Source organism: Columba livia, chromosome 2, assembly GCF_036013475.1.
Source record: "Columba livia isolate bColLiv1 breed racing homer chromosome 2, bColLiv1.pat.W.v2, whole genome shotgun sequence".
In the NCBI taxonomy this organism is placed as follows: Eukaryota; Metazoa; Chordata; class Aves; order Columbiformes; family Columbidae; genus Columba; species Columba livia.
The window spans coordinates 21,007,474-21,029,274 of record NC_088603.1 but is presented as its reverse complement, the minus strand read 5'-3'; the positions used below and the strand labels follow the sequence as shown (position 1 = coordinate 21,029,274).

General features: G+C 37.1%; 1 protein-coding gene across 1 annotated transcript in view; it reads left to right on the top strand.

The window, feature by feature from the left end:
- The window catches only part of PLXDC2 (plexin domain containing 2), a 273,059-nt gene extending 256,595 nt beyond the window's left edge, over window positions 1-16,464 (top strand). Inside the window, exons 13-14 of the mRNA XM_065050838.1 lie at window positions 943-1,103; window positions 13,428-16,464. Coding sequence (XP_064906910.1) covers window positions 943-1,103; window positions 13,428-13,544 — 278 coding nt within the window. The 3' untranslated portion in view covers window positions 13,545-16,464. The remainder of the gene's footprint in view (window positions 1-942; window positions 1,104-13,427) is intronic.
- Window positions 16,465-21,801: the final 5,337 nt, after the last annotated feature.

Below are 21,801 nucleotides of genomic sequence, written 5' to 3'. Positions count from 1 at the left end.
GTTGTTTCTTAAATCTAGGACTTCTGAATCACTCATTTGCTTGCAGTGGCGGATAGAACAGCACTGCTTCTATGCATCAGGATGCTCAATAATCATCGCTTATCCCCGTGTTTGTACTTGCTGTGAAATTCCAGGTTGTCCCAACTAGGAATCACACCCAAGCACAGGGAGTTCTACAGATGTTGGCTAATTTTTGAGACTTTTTCCACAAAGGATACAGTGTTGTTAAAAGACTTCCGGTCACTTATTTGGAAGCACTGCTGATAGATTGCTTGTGTGACAGACACAGCTCTCTTTTCTCCTGATGAGAGCATAACATGAGTGGCCTCTTGGTATCAAGTTTAGTAAATGGATGGTCTTCCATTATACTTTGGTATGATGAGTGTTCCATTCAGACCAAGATTAGAATATTGCAGGGTCATTTAACATCCATCTGTTACACTTTTGGCTGTCTGATTCAGTTACACAGGATGATTCAGAAGCCCTCTCCAAGCTAATGAATCAGGCTTTCAGAATGTGTTTATTAGCTAGATCTCACAAGGGTTTGTGGCATGTCTCAACTTGAAGCTTAGAAAAAAGAATAAAAATAAAAAGATGAAAATATATTCAATTAGTACTTTTTGTCTGTAGGGCAACTGCAATAGTTTTATGAGATAATAAATGTAAAATTAATTATGAAGGTAATTAGAAACTTCATAATGTCCAGATTGAATTCAAAAGAAAGGATATTAATTTTGTTTATTGAGTTAGAAATAGTAAAACATTTGGAAATGTCTGTTCATTAAGATTATGAGAGTATTCAGTTGTAGGAAAGAGATATTCCAACTAGGGCTGTGGAAAATGAGGAACATGTAAAAAAACCCACAAATGCTCCATTGCCAGCTGTGAAATGGAATGGATAAGATGTAAGCTACTGTGCTAATAAGTGTGCCATTTGTGCAGCTTCCACAGATGACAGTGCGGCAGAGAAGAAAGGTGGAACGCTTCATGCCGGTTTAATTGTCGGCATTCTAGTCTTGGTCCTCATTGTGGCTGCAGCCATCCTCGTGACTGTCTATATGTATCATCATCCAACATCAGCAGCTAGTCTCTTCTTTATAGAGGTAAGTAATATATTGTGCCACTAGTCTTTTCACTCAGCTAGTATAACTGGGGTTTCCAGAACAGAACTTTCTTAACTAAATCTAGAAAGTATTCTTGTGTTCATAGTGTGAGCTTTGAAGAGAGGGACCTACCTCACCTAGTAGGTGATGCTCTTTTGTTCTTAACATATTTGTCACTCAGCTGCTTCTTTAACTACTAAACATATTTTTTGTTGTTGTTTTTCTTACACAGGACATATATCTAAATGATATATCTCAGATATCACTCTCCTTCCTATCCTTCATTGCCATCACCATAGGATTTTGCCATTAGTTGTTATGTGCACTGGCATTTTATTTTGGGACATATATTTTTTACAATTATTTTCCTGTGAAAACATTTAATATTTTCATTTATTAATTGTCCAGAAGAGCATCATCTCCCTTTGCTCTTTTTGTAAGTGTAGAGAGAAACAAACTCCTTTAGACCATGATTCATCTGACCTATTTGAGACATCTCCTTTGGGATTAGATAAGTTACAATTTTTGCTCCTCAAATATAGATAGCTACCTCAGGTGTAGATATCTACATTGCAGATGCTGGCATTTAGTCAGCTCAACTCCACTGTACATGACAATATGAGAAAGGAACATTTTCCATAGGTGTTTGATTCTGCAAAAAACTGTGAATACCTGTACTGACTTGTATTTTTTTCAACTCAGCAATATTCCTCTAACTTATGATAAGTATAGAGTTGCTAAACATGAAAGGAAACGCTGATTGGTCATAACCCCCACCTGCAGTACTCCCTAACCTTTAAGAGTCCAGACAATTTCTAATGGGCAGTAGTGAAGATGCAGAACCACTGGAAGTGGCACTAGGGACATAGCTAGGGATTGCTTAGGTAAAAGCCTGGACCAGGAAGATATAGACATTCATTCTTAGTGACAGCAGTGTGAATTGAAGTGAGACATGAACATGAACAGAATGATTCATCCTTAAAATCATATTATAATAAATATACTGCTTACATGCAATAGTAGTGACAGAAATCAAACTGAATTGTTTGTCAGTATTCCAGGCTCAAGTGATGTAACTGTGTTAACCATCAGGGAACAGCATCTATGCAGTAAAATCAATAGTTTTCTTTCACTTCTATGTGACATTTCAAGCCACTTCTCCACTGATATAGACAAACAAAAACCCTTCACTAAAGTCCTTGTACAAAAGAAAAGGAATTGTCCCTTTATTTTTTTCACACGCAGACTGAATTGCTGTTTCTGTTTGAATTGCTGTTGAAAACAAGTTTCTTATCTGTTCTGATGTGACTGAAAGGCTAAATAAATAGCAACTCAATTTTTTAAGGAGTGAAGATTACCAAATTAAAACACGTATTTGTGTAATTTTGTTCTCAGTGCAGTAATGGCATATTAATTTATTTCATTTGTTGATACCATACTCTTCATGCAAACATTGATGCCTTAGTCAGTTTTGTTAAACCCATTCCACTAAATATAGGCAGAATTGATCAATCTATACAGACAAAGCTAAAATGTCTTTTAGCAAGCCATGTGGGTTTTAGAAAACAGAAAAATATAATCTTTCTCTTTAAAATAAAGGAGAAATAATTCAATATGGACAGAAGTAAATCAGTCAACATCAAATTTATGCAAAATGTGGTATAAACTACATCCTCTTTTGGTTACTAGCAATATTTTGATACTTGTGAAGAATCAGCCATCTAGCAAGAATTATAAAAAGTTCTGTGAAAGGGTGGTCTGTCCCTTTGAGGGGTAAAGCCACTGGCACGGTGGTAAAACTACAAATGATGGAGAAAGGGATTACTCTGTGTTGTAGAAAATTTCACAGAATCACAGAATCGACTGGGTTGGAAAAGACCTCAGAGATCATCAAGTCCAACCCTTGGTCCAACTCCAGTCCATTTACTAGATCATGGCACTAAGTGCCATGTCCAATCTCAAATTGGACATTTCCACAAATTCCAAAACTTTAAAGCCATTGTTGTTATCATAATAATAGAACAGAATAAGGTGATCCATTCTGGAAATGAAATTGCTTTTAAAAAGTTTAATCATTCAGCTTCGAAAGGAAAAAAAAAAATAGTTTGACCAATTCAGGAAATAAAGAGTAGACTATATTATTCTTATATTCATCTGATCTATAGAGTGTACACGTTTCCAATACAGAGGATAATGTATCTTTTCAGACTTGCACTTTGAAGGACAGAAAAAATAACAAAGCATAACTTGTATAAATAGATCACAGTTACAAAAAAGTGTTCCTTCTGCAATTGGAAAATATTTCTGAATAAGCTGTTACAGATAACATGGTACCCACAGAAGACAAGCTGAATTATTTATGGGAAATGAATGAAATGTGAATCTGATGTTACCACCCTGGGGAAGGAGCTCAAGAAGGTTGCCATGGGCTTGGTCATGAAATGAGAATAAATGCATAAGTATTTCAGAAAATAATATTGTTTTGTATGAGTCCCTTGACTAATAAAGCAAGTTGCACAGTTAAACAAGGTGTGACAGGTAGACAGGCAGCTTCCTCATGCAGTTGTCTAAAAAATGACTACTACACTGTAGTCTACCATCAAGTTTTCTAGCCAAATCAAGATCTGCATCAGTTTATTTGTCATCAATAATTAATATAGATCTAAGACTGGGACAAATGAAGAATGGAGACCTGCCCCATTTGTATTTGCTTTTAAAGAAGCTACTTGACAGAGGCATGATGCTGACATTAAACACAGCATTCATTCAAAACTGTAACATGACTAACAAAGAAACATCTTTTACATCTAAGATTCTAGGATGCTGTCATGATTCTGTAGGTAAAGCATAATTTTCAGTCAGATTCTGTTGGGTTTTTTAGGTGAAGGGCTATGTAATAATCTTTTAGTTGATTTGGTTTATGGTCAGGGTTACTGCTTACTAAGTAAAGTATGATAAACGGATCCCGTATCTGAGGCTTTAAGTCTCTTATTCCTTTGTGTTACCTGCAGATATCAGACCACATTCACTTACTACCTCACTCAAGTTTTCACATAACTCATCTTGAGTCCCACTCATGATGCCCCTCATGTTTGTCATGTAGTGCCTTTTCTCAATGAGCTCCCTCAGATAAGGATAAGTACACCCACATTTTGACTGCACTGTTTAAATTTGCACTGATAAATGCAATCCCTTGTGACACTTCTGAGCACCATTGAATGATATCCTGAGTACATTAGTTGGTTTAAATATGTGATTCTGGAAAGCTAAGGAAAATGCCATTTATTCCAAAAGCAACTATTGTTTTAGAAGAGACTAACATTATTCTGTGATTTTTTTTACCCCTAAAGTCTGAAGAAAACTTTTCCTCTAGTGGTTTTCTTCATGGTTGTTGAGCACAATGCATATTTGCGGCCCCAACTGGAACAAAAATAGCTATTTTGAATTAATAACTTTGTAAGTCTTAAATGCTAACGCTATTCAATTTGCCATGATAATGTATCACTCTAAAAGAATACCATCCAAATAGTTCAATATTTAAAAAAAAAATAGTTCCGCTTTCTGTTAAGAGTGTAGAAGATTCAAATAAAAATGCAATGTTTTCCTGTTTCTTCCAACTCCCGTGCCATTCAACATGTATTTCATTGTTTAGTGAGACACTTCTCTGGTGACCTAAAGATAGGATGAATTATCAAATTTTAAAGTTAAGGGAGTTCCAGTCAAAGTTCCAAGGAATGCAGGCTCATTCTAAAAGCTGGCAGTAAATGTGGACTAAAGATTTCCTTGCACAGTGACAGAAGAGATGTTGTATGCTTTGGTCTTTTATTTAGGTATGCTTATCCCTGTGGTATTTTCTCTCTCTTGAATTTGATTTCATTGCAAAGAATTTCCCCTTTTTGAATCAAGTTACATACCTACTCTTACCTCGAGGAATCTTCTGTCTCTTGAGTATACTTTGAACTTAGTTGCACTGATTTTTTGAGCATACCATACATGTCAAATAGTGTTATTCATGTCTTTTTCAACAAAGCAGAAGCTTATGTCAGAAACCTACCTATAACACATATAGCTATACACTAACCATAGCAGAATTAAAAAGTAATTAATTTATTCACTAACCTATGTAGCATACTTGCATTCAGGATTTCAGGTTTGGTGGCCAAGAAGGCAAGCATGATGCCCCAATTGTAGTGGATTACATGACTGTGATATAAATAATAGCACAAGTGCTATAGATGTCTGGATCTGAATGTAAATGGGTGAAGAAACTCCTAGCTGTGTCAGATGGATTTGCTTAAATTTAAATGAGTTGCGAGCCAGATAGAAGCTTTAGGAGTATTTTAGATTCTACATCTTCCCTTATTTTTCTTCATGTTCTTTTTTTCATATATTTTTAACTTTTGTTGATTTGCATTTGTGTGTGAGCTTTGGCACTGAAAGTAATTACGTCCAGGTAACATTTAACAAAGCAAAAAGCAAGGCATGAGGCAGACTGTCGTTTTACTCGGCTATCCTGCGCCTGTTTGCACCAAGTTATCTGTGGACAGAAGGGTTGCAGGTGACACAAGAATTTTTAATATGCCTGCTTTTTTTGTGTTTTTCTTACCTTCCTTAGTTATATGTTGGTCCAAAATCCTTTTAATCTTGGAAACTTACCTTGGCTGTCATCTCACTGCTCTGTCTTTGTAGAACAAAGGCAGCATGATCTGGCCACAGTTGAGGAGACAGCAGCAGAATTGCTGGCCAACATGAAGGCAGGGAGTCAGGCGTTGTGATGTGTTTTCTCAGCTGGACACCAAGACACTGTGGCCAAATGTGTTTATGTAAAGCTTGACGACAGCAGAATAAAATTTTTCTGTGATAGTTCTCTGAGGTTAGGGGATTTTAAGGACTCTAAACTAGCATTGCAGGTTGGGACCATCTTAACCTTCAGCTTGTAGGTATGAAACCAAATTCAACTTATTAACACACATAGACTCTGAAGCTGTAGGGATGTGAGTGAATACAGAGCCTGTGTATTTCTTAATAGTGGCTGTGTATGTCTTAATTGCAGATAATGTCACACAATGAAGAGAAGTGTGGGTGCTTGTGGTTACATGTCATCGTTCTTTCAAGTTAAGATCCTATTTTAAAGCTTATAGTATTTTCCTTCATGTTCCCACCCTCCCTGGAGGTTTTCTAGAGTTTATTGTGCTGATTCAGCTGCTTAGAATCATGCATGTACACTCACTCGCACATAGCTATGTCTTTTTTAGTTGTTTGTTTTACTTCATTTTGGAAGTTTAAGATGGATAATTTCACAAATCTGGGTGGTTTTTTTTTATATGGCCACACAGAGATTTGAACTGGTGCTATGTAGCCAGGAGGTGACCTTGGGGAGAGAGGGAGGAAGGAATGAGCAGCTGCAAATCTTCAGCAAATAAATAATAGTGTGGGATCACAGCCTAGGGGATGCACCTTGCCTCTTCCTGATTTAACTTGAATTATGTCTTTACTGGTAAATTAAATAAGCCTGGACTGGTTTTTAGCCTAGAAACCAACCAGCATAGAAGGTTCTGTATTCCTGTCATTTAACTCTGTTAGTCTGACAGTAAGGTGACAGCATGCAGACTGTAAGCATTGAATGAGGACCATTCCCTAATCCTGAGCCCTGGCTGGGGTGGTCTGAGAAAGCACTAATTGTTGGATATTTTTTCTAACAATTGAGCTGTATAGTGGATTGTGTTGCAGTATCTGGAAACATGCACTGGCATGCAGACCAGTAGCTTTTCTTCAGATTTTGACCTTCTCATCTTCTGTCTGCTTAGAGGAAGGCAACAGAAGGAGAAAATATTCAAAAAATCCAGAGACAGTTTTTCGTGTTTCAGAGCTCAGGGAGTTAATGAGCATTTGTGGCTCACTGTTATGCATCTCTGCTCATAGCAGCACAACACAAATAAGAGCCTTTCTTTAACAGTCAGCCCTGTTCTCCATGCACCATTTCAAGATTTCTGCATTAATGTCACAGATGCAATGTATATCTTCAAAAAAATGAAAAGTAAATAGGAGACAGTATAAGAAAGAAATAAAAAAAGCATTTTTTAGAAAGAGCCAGGTCCTCAGCTGGCTTAGAAAGGTAATGAAGCCCACACAGCTCTGCTAATTTCTTTTGCAATATGGCCCGTTGTTTTTATTATATATACATTTTGCAGGGAATTATGCTTTTAGTTTGTAAAAGGCTTGACATGGACATCAATTTGCTTTTTCCCAGAAGTTTGGGCTGAATTGTATTTCATGAAGATGATGATTAAAAAGAAAAGAACAAGTATCATTTTTCTCTTCTTTCAAACTCTTGCAGTATCCTGGCAATTGGAGTATTGTCATTGATCTCGCTGTCATTGCCTTGTACTGATAGTAAAGTTATTTTTTCCAAAGCTTATCCATCTCAGCAGGAACCAGCAGCTTAGCAAGGGAAACCTAAAGCAGCCACAAGGGAAAAGCACTTAAATAAATAATCAACACTGACAATAAAAGTCAAAGGTGGAGAGGAAGGCGGCATTCTGTTTCTCATCTGTCAGCAGCCAGCTACTTAGATGAACCTAAGACTGCAGAAACATTTTTATAACAAGAAGCAGTTTAAATCACAAAGGTATTTTAAACAAGCACTTCTATCAAAAAGAAAAATAAATTAAGCCTGTAAATAATCCTACCGAATTTTAAGTCTGAAGCAATCTGGATTTCAGAACAGTTTCTGCAAAATATGAAATTAACTTGATGTCAGGCAATTGATCTTTTCTTATTCCTGGAAATACATATCAGAAGTACAGTTTCAGATATTTGAAGCCTCATCCATTTCTGACAAATTTCTGACAAATAAATTGGGTGTTTCTAGGAGAGATTGAAGACTGATCCACAAATTAAAACTGTCCAAACATTATTTCAGGTAACTGTGAGCACACAAACACATTTCCTGAACAAGGTAATTTATAACAGAAAGATCCATCCTTGTCCTGAGAAAGCAGAAGGCCTGGATGCACACATAGATTAGCAGTGGACAAGTGTACTTAGACTAATGCCTCTTGATGGTATCAGGTTAACATATGGTCATTTAGTAGCAGACCTTCCTATAGGTTTCTCCCATTTTGTTAATACATTTGAGTAAGTCATTAAAATTTTTCTGGGGTTTTGGCAATTTATCCAGAATCTGGATAGCTCTCTATTTATATCTTTCCAGTTAAGAAAGTTAAGTAGGCCTTTTTGGCAAAGTGTGGTTGAAGAGTACAGATTTTGAATATATTTAAGTATCTTTATGCCCTTGAATTGGGCAAAGAAATTCGCATTGATGGAAATGTAAGATGCAGCCTTCAGTAGAAAGAGTGAAACAGTCCTCTGGAAGTTTGAAAGATTTGAAATACAGGAAGATAATCAATAGAGAAGACAAAGTTGCATCAGAGCATTCAACCTAAAAAGTATTCAGTAACTTGAGCTTTTGTGTAGTTTAGTGGGAAATCAAGTTTTTTAGGGAGCTCTGGCAAGTCTTTTAAAACTTTGAAAGATTGCTCTTCTCATGATAATTCAAGTATTTATAATCACGTATACTCAGTTTGGAAAGAGAATCTGTGTGCGTCTTGGTGAGATCCATTGATCAAATTTAGCACTGAGCTGATCTGTGCACAAGTGCTCTGGGATTTTATGCTGGTTGATATATATGAAGGAACTTTAGATAAACTGACAAAAATTTCAGAACAAAATGTGCATGTGGCAGGGTGGGGGAGAAGACAGAGGGGCAGATTTTTCATTATGTTTTCCTTTCACTGCTCTTCTGACCTTGCAGATCTGTACAGAATCATGCTAATTCCATTTTTCTGTACTGAATGAAGGATAGGACAAGGATGGGATGGGGAGAGTAGAGGATAGGATATAAGAATATCAAATATGTACTACATGTTGCCAAGCGCCTTCTGTCCATTGTGGATAGAAACTTGTCTTCATGCATATGCATGAAAGGAAGTGTTAAAGCTTAGACTTACTGCAGCTAACAAAATACACATTATTACAATTGCTTTTAATGAATTACCATCTCAGGAGAAAATATTAACTGGCATAAATTTTAGGGGTGGTGCATAATGTCAGCACCGGAATCTCTTAGCAGCGGGGCATCAGTCTTCACATACCAGCATTTCAATAAAACTTTGTTCAGCTGTCTGTCCTCATGTAACTGATCTTGTATATCGCTTATCCCTTACATTTTTTTTTCCTGTGGCAGGTACAAAGTAGATTTCATTTCTTGTTTAAGTGCACTCAGTTTATTTTTTTCAAATATTTGTAAAATTCATTCAAAAGTCTTGAATTGATTTTCTACCAGCTTTGCTGGAAGTCTGAATTGATCACTTCCTTTGTTTTCATGATAATATTAATTTGAGACACTGGTTTCTAGTCTGTAAGTCAGTGCAGAAATACATAATTCTTACTGAATCTTATCTCTTTACTAAATCATAGTGGACTGTTCTGTTCTTATTTTATAGTTGTATCATTGGTGATCTGGTGGTTCATAATAGGTAGAAGCCTTGCTGACAGTAGAAAATAAATTACTTCACTCTAAAAGATATCTGGACAGTTAATAGAGTCCGGTAACATAATAACTGATGGGTCCTTTTCCATTTTGTCCATTTCAATATGGTCAACTTTACCAGAAATTTCTGTGTAAAATTCCACCAATACAGTCAAAAATATACAGAAAGCACTGATCTATCTGAAATTTTCCTGTAGTTTTCAACTTGACCCACTTTTTTCTCTTTTGCTTAAAAAAGTTACTGTTCAGCAGGGAATAAGATGGTCTAAAGCTAGCAACCTCAAAAAAGTCATGGACTGTAGCACTGTTCATATCATACTATCTGAATTTTGTTTAGATAATATTCAATTAAGTGCACCCAGATAGGTATCAAACTTTTTTTTTATTTTTGTTTCTTCTGTCTTAATGAGATGATACCATTTAGATGGATGAAAGATCCAATAAGGCTCAAAATTCCCTCCTGTTGGAAGATGTAAAAGGAAGAAACTGGTCAACTACAGGAACACACTTGGACACCTTTCTGTGCAATAATAGTCAGAAGATACTCCAGTCTCCACCCTTTAGAATTCATATGTGGAATCCCCTCCATTTTCATCTCAGAAGTAAGATGAATAATCTCACTGGAGAAGTGGTGGATTCCCCAACATTGGACACTTTTAACATTCAACTGGAAGGGTGCTGGGACATCTTGTCTAGTCTGTGCTTTTGCCAAGACGACTTGGACCAGATGATCTTTATGGTCCCTTCCAGCCTGGAATTCTATGAAATAGTATCCATTCCACCTCTGCTGTAGACAAGTGTAATGTAAGAAACATGAAAGATGGGTCTCATTTCCCACAGATTTTCCAACTTTCATTTTATCTTATTGATCTTCAGTAGGAACTAACTTTTTTAAAACGTGTTTCATAATTATTCTTCTGCATCCTGACAAGTATCTTCAGCATCCTGGTCATGTAAAGTCACAAGTGCTTTTCCGTCATCCTTGTTTTCTTAAAATAATGAACGCAAGGAAGCTTCAGACCTATGAGAAAAAGAAACTATTCCTTCTTTCTTGCTTTATAAAACACTGAAAGGAAGCAGGAATTACAAATCTCCAGCCACAGCTCAGAGGATTTCCCCTGAGTTCTAATTCCAGAGGAAGAAACATATTTTTTTCCTGTTAAATTGGATAACAAAACTAAGGAATTAATTAAAATACTCAGCTTGCTTTCTCCCTGGTTTTGGTTGTTTGTGTTTTGAAGGTTTTGTGCTTTTCATTTGGTTGGTTGGTTGGTTGATTTGGTTTGGGTTTTTTTGTTTGTTTGGTTGGGGGTTGTTTGTTTGTTTGTTTGTTTGTTTGTTTGTTTGTTTGTTTTTGAGGGGGTGTTAGGTTTTGTTGTATCTTCTTATTGCTCTTCTTATCAGCAAATAAAGTAGAAGAATGCATTAGGCATTTCCTGAGCTGCATCAGTAACTCACAGACCTTTGCATCTCCTGATAACAAATAAGTTACTTTTGATTTTGTCAATTAAAACTGTGATGCCTCTACAGCTTCTTTGGGGTAAATACACAAGTCAATGAATTGATAACTTGTCAGTGCTTCCTTTTAAGACTGCCAACAATTTACAAAACCCACATGCACACAAAGAATTTGAAATTACACAGTCACTGGGAATGGAAAATCTCACCTTAGGCATGAAGAGAAACCACAGAAAGCTGCAACTGTAATATTTGGAAATGACCTTCTAATCTGTTGGTTTATTTCTGGAACAACAGCTGATGTTTATGGTGTATGGCATTTTATCATTAGAACTGGTACACATCTGTTGCATAGTTCATTATCTGGAAAGGCCAATCAAAAAGTGTAGCCCAAAATGGTATAATAGCTTTAGTTTCTAACAGTAATGTAGTAACTAATCATGGGTACATCTTAAAATGAAATTAGGGAGCATCTTAATGGATTCAAAGTCAGCTCATCCTTTAATACTGCCATTTGAGACTGTTTCTAATTATTTTTTCCTCCTAGCTTTCCAGTGGTTTTTCATTTTCTCTTTTCATTAGAGACCTCTTGGTGAGATTCTTTTCTCATTTATACCAGTGTAAATCTGGATTAAGTCCTTTACATTTAATCACATTATTCTTGATTTACTTTAGTGAGTCTGAAAACAGAATATGACCCTTTTTCTTTATCAGTAACCAAACTGTCCTTCTTAATTTTGAAACCACACTGAATCAAGCCTAGGTAGAAAAAAAGTCTGCAAAGTTTGAATAGACTAGGTTTTGTTATTAAGAAAAGACATTCACTAAAGAGGACAGTGTTCTGCCCTCCAACTTTGTAGAAAGGTATTGCTTTGAAATGCCTGGGATTTTAAATTACCTGCCAAACAATTTAACTTTGGATGCTTCAGAAGTAATCTGATCCTGCAGTGGGAGAAAAAGAAATCAGTTGATTTTATACTTTACCCTTGTAATGGTGATCACTGAGGAAGACTTTGTGCTGTACCTGCAGACCAGCGTGTAGCTGTTGGTAACAAGATTCAGTGGTTCCCCAAGGTTTGTTTAGTGGCTGCTGCCCAACAGCATCATGAGCCCAGCATAATGTCATGGCTGTGGCTGTTTTGTGGTCCCCAACTGCCCCTCAACAGCATGAAATATCATTAGTGATCAGAACGCAATCAAAATGGGGTATTGTGGGGACAAATACAATGCTTATTTTCAGAAAAAAAAAATAAAATAAAATTGTTTACATTTTGAATTGTCATCGAAAATATGGTCTATAATTTGTCTTCACTGTTTCTCCTCTGATTTTCCTGTAATGTTTCTATATAGGTTCCTATATCTTCCAGCCCTCTTTCCAAGCAGGTTGTAAACATTGTCATTATAGGAAAAGAAGTATGTATCAGCATATTTGGCAGATAAATTTTCAGTAGGGAATAATCATTTTAGGAGAGCTTTTTCTGCTGACTTTAAGAAAGTGTTTCCCTACTTTCCTGAAAATTGTTCCTTTTGACAGAAATTCGGCTTGCTCACCCAGAGTCTGAGCCTTCCCAAATATTAATTAGTGTGAAAATACAGAATTTTTAAAGAACTTTTCCTTCCCAGAGGCATCACAGTCATACAGGCATTGTGTCATCTACCCTAGAAAAGATCTATTTATTTCTCTATTTATTAGCTGGTTTTTAAAGCAGGCACCAAAGATCCTAATGAAAATTGCTTACAGCTTCTTAGGACACTTGTACCCAAAGTTCATAAGAGTTTAAATGAAAAGGTTGCTTCTATTTAAACCATCAAGGTAATCTACTCAAGTAGAAATTACAGCATTTGAAATAGGAAGTCATTATTGTAGTAGTCCTGCATAAGCATACCAGAATTTTGTCCTACACATTCTCCCATGGAGCAGAGTATGTTAGCAAATTCCTGTACAGAACTAGGAAGGAAGAACAGTGGACAGATCTTTTAAGGGGTGGTAGATCAGCAGATCTTTATATAACAAAATTCACAGATCCACTGGTCAACGGTTTTAGATGAGAGCTATTTTATCCTCTCCATTGTTAGAACTAGTGGTAGCTATAGGTCTTTGAGAACAGCCGTCATCCACAAATTTAGAAAGAGGGATTCATTCCCTCTGCTGCTGCTGAACTGTGCTTCTTCACTCCTTTAACAACTACACAGAGTGGGTTTTAGTATGATTTTGGAGATGAAAATTACAGGGCATTGTTGAAGTTTTTTATTAATAATTTATTGTTGTATCCTTCATACTCTGAAAATTCATTTTCTTGTTTTTGCTGTTACAGCGACGTCCAAGCAGATGGCCAGCAATGAAATTCAGAAGAGGTTCTGGACATCCTGCCTATGCTGAAGTGGAACCAGTTGGAGAAAAAGAAGGGTTCATTGTATCGGAGCAGTGCTAAAACTTCTAGGACAGAACACCAGTACTGGCCTACAGGTGTAAGACATTTACTTTTTCTCTCTTTAAAGAAAAGGAGCCCTAAGCTGCTGTAGCCTGATAGAAGATTTTGGACAAGCTTAGTCCAAGAAGAAAAACTATCTAAGATACCAGATTACCACTGCACAGTAGTTTTTGTTAGTGGACTGAGACACAATGGTTCATGCAGAACACTTGTCAGTGGACACCTACGGTATCAGAACTATGGCACAAGTGCCATGTTATTGGCTTTAGGTATGGGGATGCACAGTAAACGAAAATATAATAAAGCTTTGGTGCACAAGGGTATTACCTTTTGGTTCAAGTGTTCTTCTCTGGTATCTCAAAGACTGAGTGAGAAATCTGTACCCTTTCAGTGCAAAGAGCACTCATCAGTGATCACAGGTAATTGAGGAAGGTATCTCAATGCAGATAAAGAAGAAAAAAAAGTAATTTTCTAATACTTCTATAAATGGATGTGAAATGCACTCACTTTTTAGTTATAAATTAAACTATCCACCTAACTGAGTGAGTCACAATGTATGTGCTTTCCAGGAGTAGTACAATGTTTCTTGTACATTGCTGATTACTTTCCTTCTAAACAACTCATGATACACAAATTGGTAAGAAATGAAGACAACAGAACTTTCAAAATGGTGAAATGATTTTATTTCATGAGAGTTCACAATGAAATTGGGCTGATTTTGAGTTTCAGTGCTCACTAAAAATTAATTTTCAGGTTTGTTTCAAGGGATAATTTCATTTCTGAGCAGCAGACTGAAGTAACAGCAACAGATCCTTTTAGCTTCAAGGTATCTTACAGATCATTTCTTAGGTAATGTGAAATGAAAAATAAGATTGTAAACAAATGAGTTTCTATCCTTTGCCATTTCATTGTGAGTCCTTACTGAGAAGCACCACAGACTTCAATGCACCCCTTCCCGAAATTCAGATACAAGTGTTATTGAACCCTGCTGATTCATAACGTGATTTTGTTTAATGCACATAGTAGTTGCATAAATATATATAAAAATATATTTTTTTTTATAGCTAACACAAGGCGGGCTCTTGTGACTGTTAAGACTGCATTTTTGTCATCCAGACAAAGGAAATGGATTGCATTACTGCATAGTTCCACTGAGTTGTAAAATAATCCTTAATATTAGAATATTTTTATGTTGTGTAGGGAAGGTGGTTCATGTAGTTGCAGTACCATAACCTATCTGCCTATTGGAACCACACTTTCTTTAATATTGACCTTTTCCCTCCCTGTATAGGGAAAGGCAAGACTATAAATGCACACCATCAAAACCAGTTAATCCTTTCATGGAAGGGGTTAATATAAACTGAGACCCAGATCTTCCATGAGGAGTGGGAACCTAAATACTTTATGATCTGGGCCTGAGCTATTAAAATATTAAATTCAGGTAATGTATGTACATTTCATCATAACCATTGACTATCCATTTTTTACATACTTTACAAGGCACTTGAATCATTTTAAAGTGAGGTATACAGCATTTGCAGTTTCGGATCTCACGCAATCAAAAAAAGTTGTAGATACCACCTTAATGGTACAGTTATTTACACTTCTTGTTGATGCTTGTATGGTCTAAATTTGATTACTTAATGCTGTTTTAAAAAACAAACAAACATTATTTTTACTTGTTATTTTGTTCAGTAAATAATACAATACTATATTTTCTGTATTCTTTTATTTTGTGTAACACACTTTTATTTTCATCTGTTTTAAATCATCTAGTGTGAGTCTGAAACTGTTCAAAACCTAACTGATATTAATCTGAAGGTACTAACAAACACATTGTCTTGAAGCCTGATGAAAAGCCTGTGGCAAGTATTCATTTCAATTTGTGTTGGTCTGCTGAGCCCTGTTTCTAATAAACTGGGATTAAGTTGCAGGCTGTTAATTCCAATAGCAATAACCAAATGTATGCACATATATATCTGGTGACACTCATTTTTATTAAATAAAAAGTTATCAGTGCACATCATCTAGACACGTATTTGGTGTGCAATATTTATTATTAGTTTTTCTAGGAATATTGGAAGTCATCAGCTAGGGTTCATTGGCCAAATGAAGCAAGTGTAGAGATTCCATTTGAAGCATGATAGATTCCTGTTTGAAATATTTTTTATTTCAGAGCACATCTTGGCAAATTATATGAGAAATTTACAAAAATCTACACAGTGCTGCAATAAGTTCAAGGGATATTTCATATAATAAAGAAGATTTATATTACTATGGGTTTACAGATTTGCACTTCGGCTGATTCACTCATGTTTTTCTTGTTTTTACCCATGTATGTAATACATGTCACGCAGTGAAGCTGACAGAATGTTTGTAACATGATTAGACAAACACAACAGTAATTTTAAAATCCATCATTTTGATTAGTTTTGTTTTAAGGCCCTCTTGCACAGCTGAAAGATATTTATTAGTATTTACAAACTAACATGCATTTCATACTCCTTTATAAAATAATAGCAATTATTTTTTTCATTCTTTGTCCACTTCTCAGAATTTGGTGGCAGATCTCACTGGTCTATGGGGAGCGTCATAGTGTACTACTTTGGACTTTTTTGCCATGATGTTATACGTTATGGATTATAACATGATGAGTTGCTGGTTTTATTAAATAAGATCGATAGGCATATGTTTATGTCTGACAAGAACTGATATCTGAAGAGAAAACCTCCTGCATACTAATGGATGTATATTGTCTCATGTCTCATTGGTGTCTGCTTTGATATATTCTGTGGTATGTTCTATTTATCCCAGTAGGCAAAAGTTAATTAAGTAATCTGTTGCTGTTTTGTAATTCCATCTGGTTTTCTAGTTTTTTAAATAATTAAAATTGCCACATTAAAAATTATACAAATACTAACCTATAGGTGTGATGAAATACTGAAATCAACAGAGAATCCTATTGCTACAATTTTACGAAGCAGCAGGTTAATTGATCCAGACCGAAAAAGTGTCACATAACTCCCCTCTCAGAGATCCAGCTGAAAGGTTATTCAAAAATTCATAAAGAAATTTCCATCCAGATCTCTGAAACAGTGGCTTAACTAGCATTCCCACTGGTCCTGCATTTGAAAGTACTTCAGAATATTTCATTTGTTTAAATGCTTACTTACAGACACATTTATTCTAATAGCTATTTTAACTCTTAAGCTTTCCTGTAAATTTGTATATCTAATGCATGTAATGATTGCAAGATCTCCCAAAATTATTATTTCTTATTTTTTTCCGTTTTCGTGTTAAATGGTCCATAACACCTAACACTCTCAGTGCTATGCTTCAGTTCATCCTGTTTCACAGAAAAAAAAAAAAAAGGAAAATTTGAGATACAAGGATTTAAAGCACATTACTAAATAGCCCTTTACATCTTAGTAAGATGAAACAATAAATCAGATATATGTATTCAGACATTAAGAAATTCTGGAACTGCAGAAGTAGCCAAATTATAATTTTATTTCCATGTGCATACATATAATGGTGCAGTCTTATTTAATTGCCTGCTATGTTTCTCTGTGCACTCTGTGATGCATTGAACGTGGAGCATGCAGGCTATTCATAAGAAGCAGCTATTCCATATTTTTCTTTCCTTGCTCAAATTTTGTTGCATTTTGTAACGTACTGCCCCAACCCTGCTCAGAAGACTTCAAGGACTTTTTTCTTTTATTTTTTTCATGGATTTTTCTTCCTTACCAATTGTCATTATGCTTGAGGGATACATACATCTTGATTTGTTTGTGTTCTGAGTATGCCTGTGAAGGGAGACAATTTTCCAGAGAAGACCAATATGCAAGGGTTCTTCCTTCTCCTGCAATTGCCTTCCTCATTTTCAACAGCTTCTGCTACAGAAGACATAGATGTCTTGTAAGTTATAACCTCCTTCATTGTGCTCTTATAATTTGGCCTCACATCAAGTGCATTTTCTACAAATAATGTGTGTGATGGAATTCTGGGGAAAAACATAATACATCACTGTATTCTGGAAAATTGTGGAAGCCAAATTAAATTTTCACAAACTGAACAGAATATTTGACTTTGAAAACTTCACCATTTTTTCTTGGTCAACAGAGTTCAAACCATAAAAATCACTACACAAGTACCTGAGCCAGCTGAATAATTGAATCATTGGTTTGCCATCCAAATGTGGACATCAAGGAAAAAGGAAGTGGTGAGCCAGTTTGCCAGTGAACAGGGAAGATATTTTCTTTACACAAGAGTAATAATGCTTCCAAGGAAAACATGAGAATATTTCTATATTCTATTAGAGAACCTCTTGGGTAGGCAAAAGAAGTTGTAAATGACAACATCCGTCTTTTTTGTTAGCAGACAATCTCTACATAAGACTCTGCAAGCAGTTGTCATGAGCTGGCAGGGTTTAACATAGTAGGTGGGTGACAGGAGCATGCAGAATATCCCGTGTTGTTTCATGTTCCAGCTCACAGACCATCAAAGGAAGATTTCACTTTGAGTGCATACTGTGGCTGAAGCAATGGCTATGTTTTTATTTTCTGACACCAGCAATGAAGTTTTGTATAAAGATTTGGCATCCCCCCAGAAGGTATCTCAGCTGTGCAAGATCATAGTGCCTACAGCCATAGTTTTGGCCATTGGGAGAAGAACTGGAACAGAGCACAAATTCAGCTCATATCAACATTTTGGCTCTCAGGGAATTTATTCCTTCCAGTGAGGAGAAAGAAGAGCAGCAAGCACTGTTATTCAGAGTAAGATCACTGGAATCCTTATACATGTGCACCTTCTTGCAGAGATCTACTTGAAGCTTAAAGCCTAAAAAAACTCGGGAATTAAATGCTACTGAGTGATAATGTAGCATTCACCCTAATTTTCATGTATTAGACAGAGACTTCAGGAGCTGGCACCTGCTACTACTTTTCTTTACAGATTTAATGCTAAATTGGATTTGGGTGCTGTTTTGGGGGGGTTGGGTGCTTTTGGAGTAGGCGGAGGAGAATATGCAGGAGGAGAGGGCGGTCAGTATCCCCATATGTTCTAGAGGCAAGGAACCTTATGCACAGCCTTGAGAGCATCAGTACCATGTGCCAATGGCACTGAGTGAGGACACATGAGGTCTTTCTTCATGTCCAGCTCCATCATTTAAAAAACAAAAATGTCACCGGAGCAACTAGATTCCATCTAAACCTGCCAGAGTCCATATCTCGTCTCATGGAAGGTTTATGTCACCCCTTAGGGAAAAAAAGATTGAACCACAGGCAGCATTTTAAGGTAGAACAGTGTGCCCATAGTGCTTTACCAGAAGCCAAATATGACAAAGCGGGAGACAGTTTACATAAAACTATAAGGGTCAAATAAGATTTTCTCACAGCAGCCAATATTTTTATGGCACAAGCACTAACAAAATATTCAAGTCTGTGAGCTGATTCGACTTGATTTAGACAATATCATGATCCAGAAGCTGGCCTTTAACTTATCAGTTTATTGTCAGATCTTAGGAGAGGTTCTTGACTTTTTCATTTTTATGGAAATGAAAACAGTTGAGGTTGCCAAGTGAAGTGAAGTAGCTTTCTCATAGGAAGAGTCTCATCTCCTGGCACAGTTGTCTTCTAACTAGACTAGGTGCTTCCCTGTGCACAGCTCATTCACATTTCAACAGGTCCAGTACTGACTCCAGGGTCTTTCCAAGACGTGTTTCATGTTTTTCAATGCAATTCTCTGCCTTGCAAGATTTTTCAATACCTCTCTCCTAGATCACATTTTGTTCTTGTCTTCGGTTCTTCTCCACCTCTGATCTAACTCTGCTTTCTCACTACTTTTTTTTCTTGCACTCCTCTAAGCCCTGAATGCTGAAATGACCACTTTCAGTGACACTCAAAATAAGCCTCAATCTGAAGAAAGATCCACTTGATTTTTCTTCTGTATGTGGATTCTGGCCAATAACAACTATCTGAAGATAGATTTTCCTGTTATAGACTGAGGTCTGCCCATGGGAGTTAGCAAGCTAAATTCTGAATATCTTGGAAGCTTTTTGTTTAGACATTTTGGTCAAACAAATTACTGGTCTGTCCGGTGTATAACTTGTCCCAGATATTTTTTTAAAGCAACAAAAGGACTTCAAAAGCAGGCCTCAAGACATTGCTTTTAATTACATGCATTTAACTAAGCAGATATTTTTGCACAATTCATGTAGATGCCTGGTTCTCGGTTGTCTCTCTGGGAAGATAGTGTTTAGGGATATTCATTAAACTCTTCCCACAGAGTTTCTATAATTTCCTTTGGAGTAGCTCTTATTTAAAAAAAAAAAAAAAAAAAAAAAAAGGCTCTTCTATTAATTGCTAATCTCAGTTTGAAAGATACTTAGTTTATTGACTGCTTGGGTGGCATGTTGTTTCCTCAGACACCTAGAAGCTGTTACTACTTTCACTAATAAGTGTCACATAAGGCTATCTAGCTTTGTTTGGAGTGCTGTTTTTCTTAGTCGTTTTTGTTTTGTTTTGTTTTTTTCAATAAGAGACATTAAATTTTGTTTGGGGAGGTAGCAAATGATGCTGTGATCCAGTTGTTATGTCTGAGTACACGTGGCCTTTTATCTAAGTTTTTCAGCTCTGCCTTGCTTCTGGGGACATCAGGATCACACCACACACTGCTCTTTTAGTGACAAATGCAGCTTTCTCAAAGGAAAGAAGTGGTGTGCATTTCATAGTCATGTGTGTATTTGCACAATGGCCTGTTTCCAGAGGGAATCCTCTTCCTAGAGAGAGGAGTCTGGCAGTCTAGCTTACAGAGCGTAACTGAAAATAACTAACTCTGTAAACCATGTACAGCTACAGTGTCACTGGATGAAACTATCTCCAGTGCTCATCAGCCTCCAGGCTGGGTCCCCAGCCTGGCCACAGCCCCTCTCCAACGTGGGCTGTGGGCCAGGAAGGAGCCAGGGCAGGAGACCACAGGTAGACAGCAGGCACCTTGCTAAGGCTTCCGCTCTCCAGAAAACAAGGGTGACCTCATGCCACCCCCTGCCTTGTCAGCGCTGAGGATGAGCAGAGTCTTCTCGCCAGCCAGGTGAGGAAAGCGCAGTGGGCCAAGACGGGAAGCATGGGCACAGCCTTGTTTCAGTGCAGGATGGCACACTGCAGCCACCCACATGCACACTTGCATGCTGTCACATGCACCCACTTCTTCCAGCTGCTGTCAAGGTTGCATTTTGGGTTTCAAGTGTTTTCTCTGTATAGAGCCTTGAATAGTGAGCAGTGCAGACAATACAAAAGCAAGAGCACTCTGTTACCATAAAAGATGACACAAAGTCGTTTTGCTCTGTTTCTCTCTGTACCTCCCATAGCACCAACATGCATCCCTCCTGTGAGGACCTGATAGATCTCCTCCCAGTACTTTGTTCTCGTCACCTGAGGTGTAGGTGAGCATGTCAGTGAAAGGTTGCAAGTGCTTGGGGCTTGACTTGGCCTGCAGCTGCTGTGTAGATGGAGCTAGGCATGACAAGGAGCCTGGTGGGAGCTGATGATCAATCTTTTTAAAAGACCTAACATCTAAAATTTTAGCTAAGGATGTAAATTTTCCTTAGTGAAGTGACTTTGGTATGTAAAGTTGTTTGACTGAATTATCCTGCTGAGTTATCCTTCACAGTGTTGACCTCAAGGACCAGAGGAACACATGACATATCCTTAACGCTTGCCGAGAGCAATCGTCACAGCAGAAAGCTCAGCAGCCATCTCCACCTATACTCAGGGCTAATGGTGATCTCTGACCCCTCTTAGAGACTGAGTCTAGCAATTAGATCATTTGATCATGAGGTGACAGATGCAACTGTCAGCCTGGGAGGCATGTGTAGTGTCTTCATCCAGGAGTGCACCCCAACTAATGGCATGTACATTAAGCTTCCCCAGCTGCTTTCTAAAGAAGCTGCTCCACACCGTGATGAACAAAAGATGCAAGAGTCTTTGGCCCCAAAGAGTGAGTGTGGAACAGGATTAGCCAGTGCCCAACTGTAAAAGGTCTGTGCCGAGGAACAGGGAGTGTGCTGGGTCCTGAATTCTGCTCTAGAATTGGTATTTGAAATTGTACTCTTCATCGCGGCATACAAGTAGGAAGCAGTTTGAGGTTGTAGCTCTTACTCAAATATACGCTTAAATCAGGGATGCTGGACTCCCCAAATCAGTAAGATATGGATTTTCAGAAACATGCTGCTATTTTACTAGCAAAACACCCTTGCCTT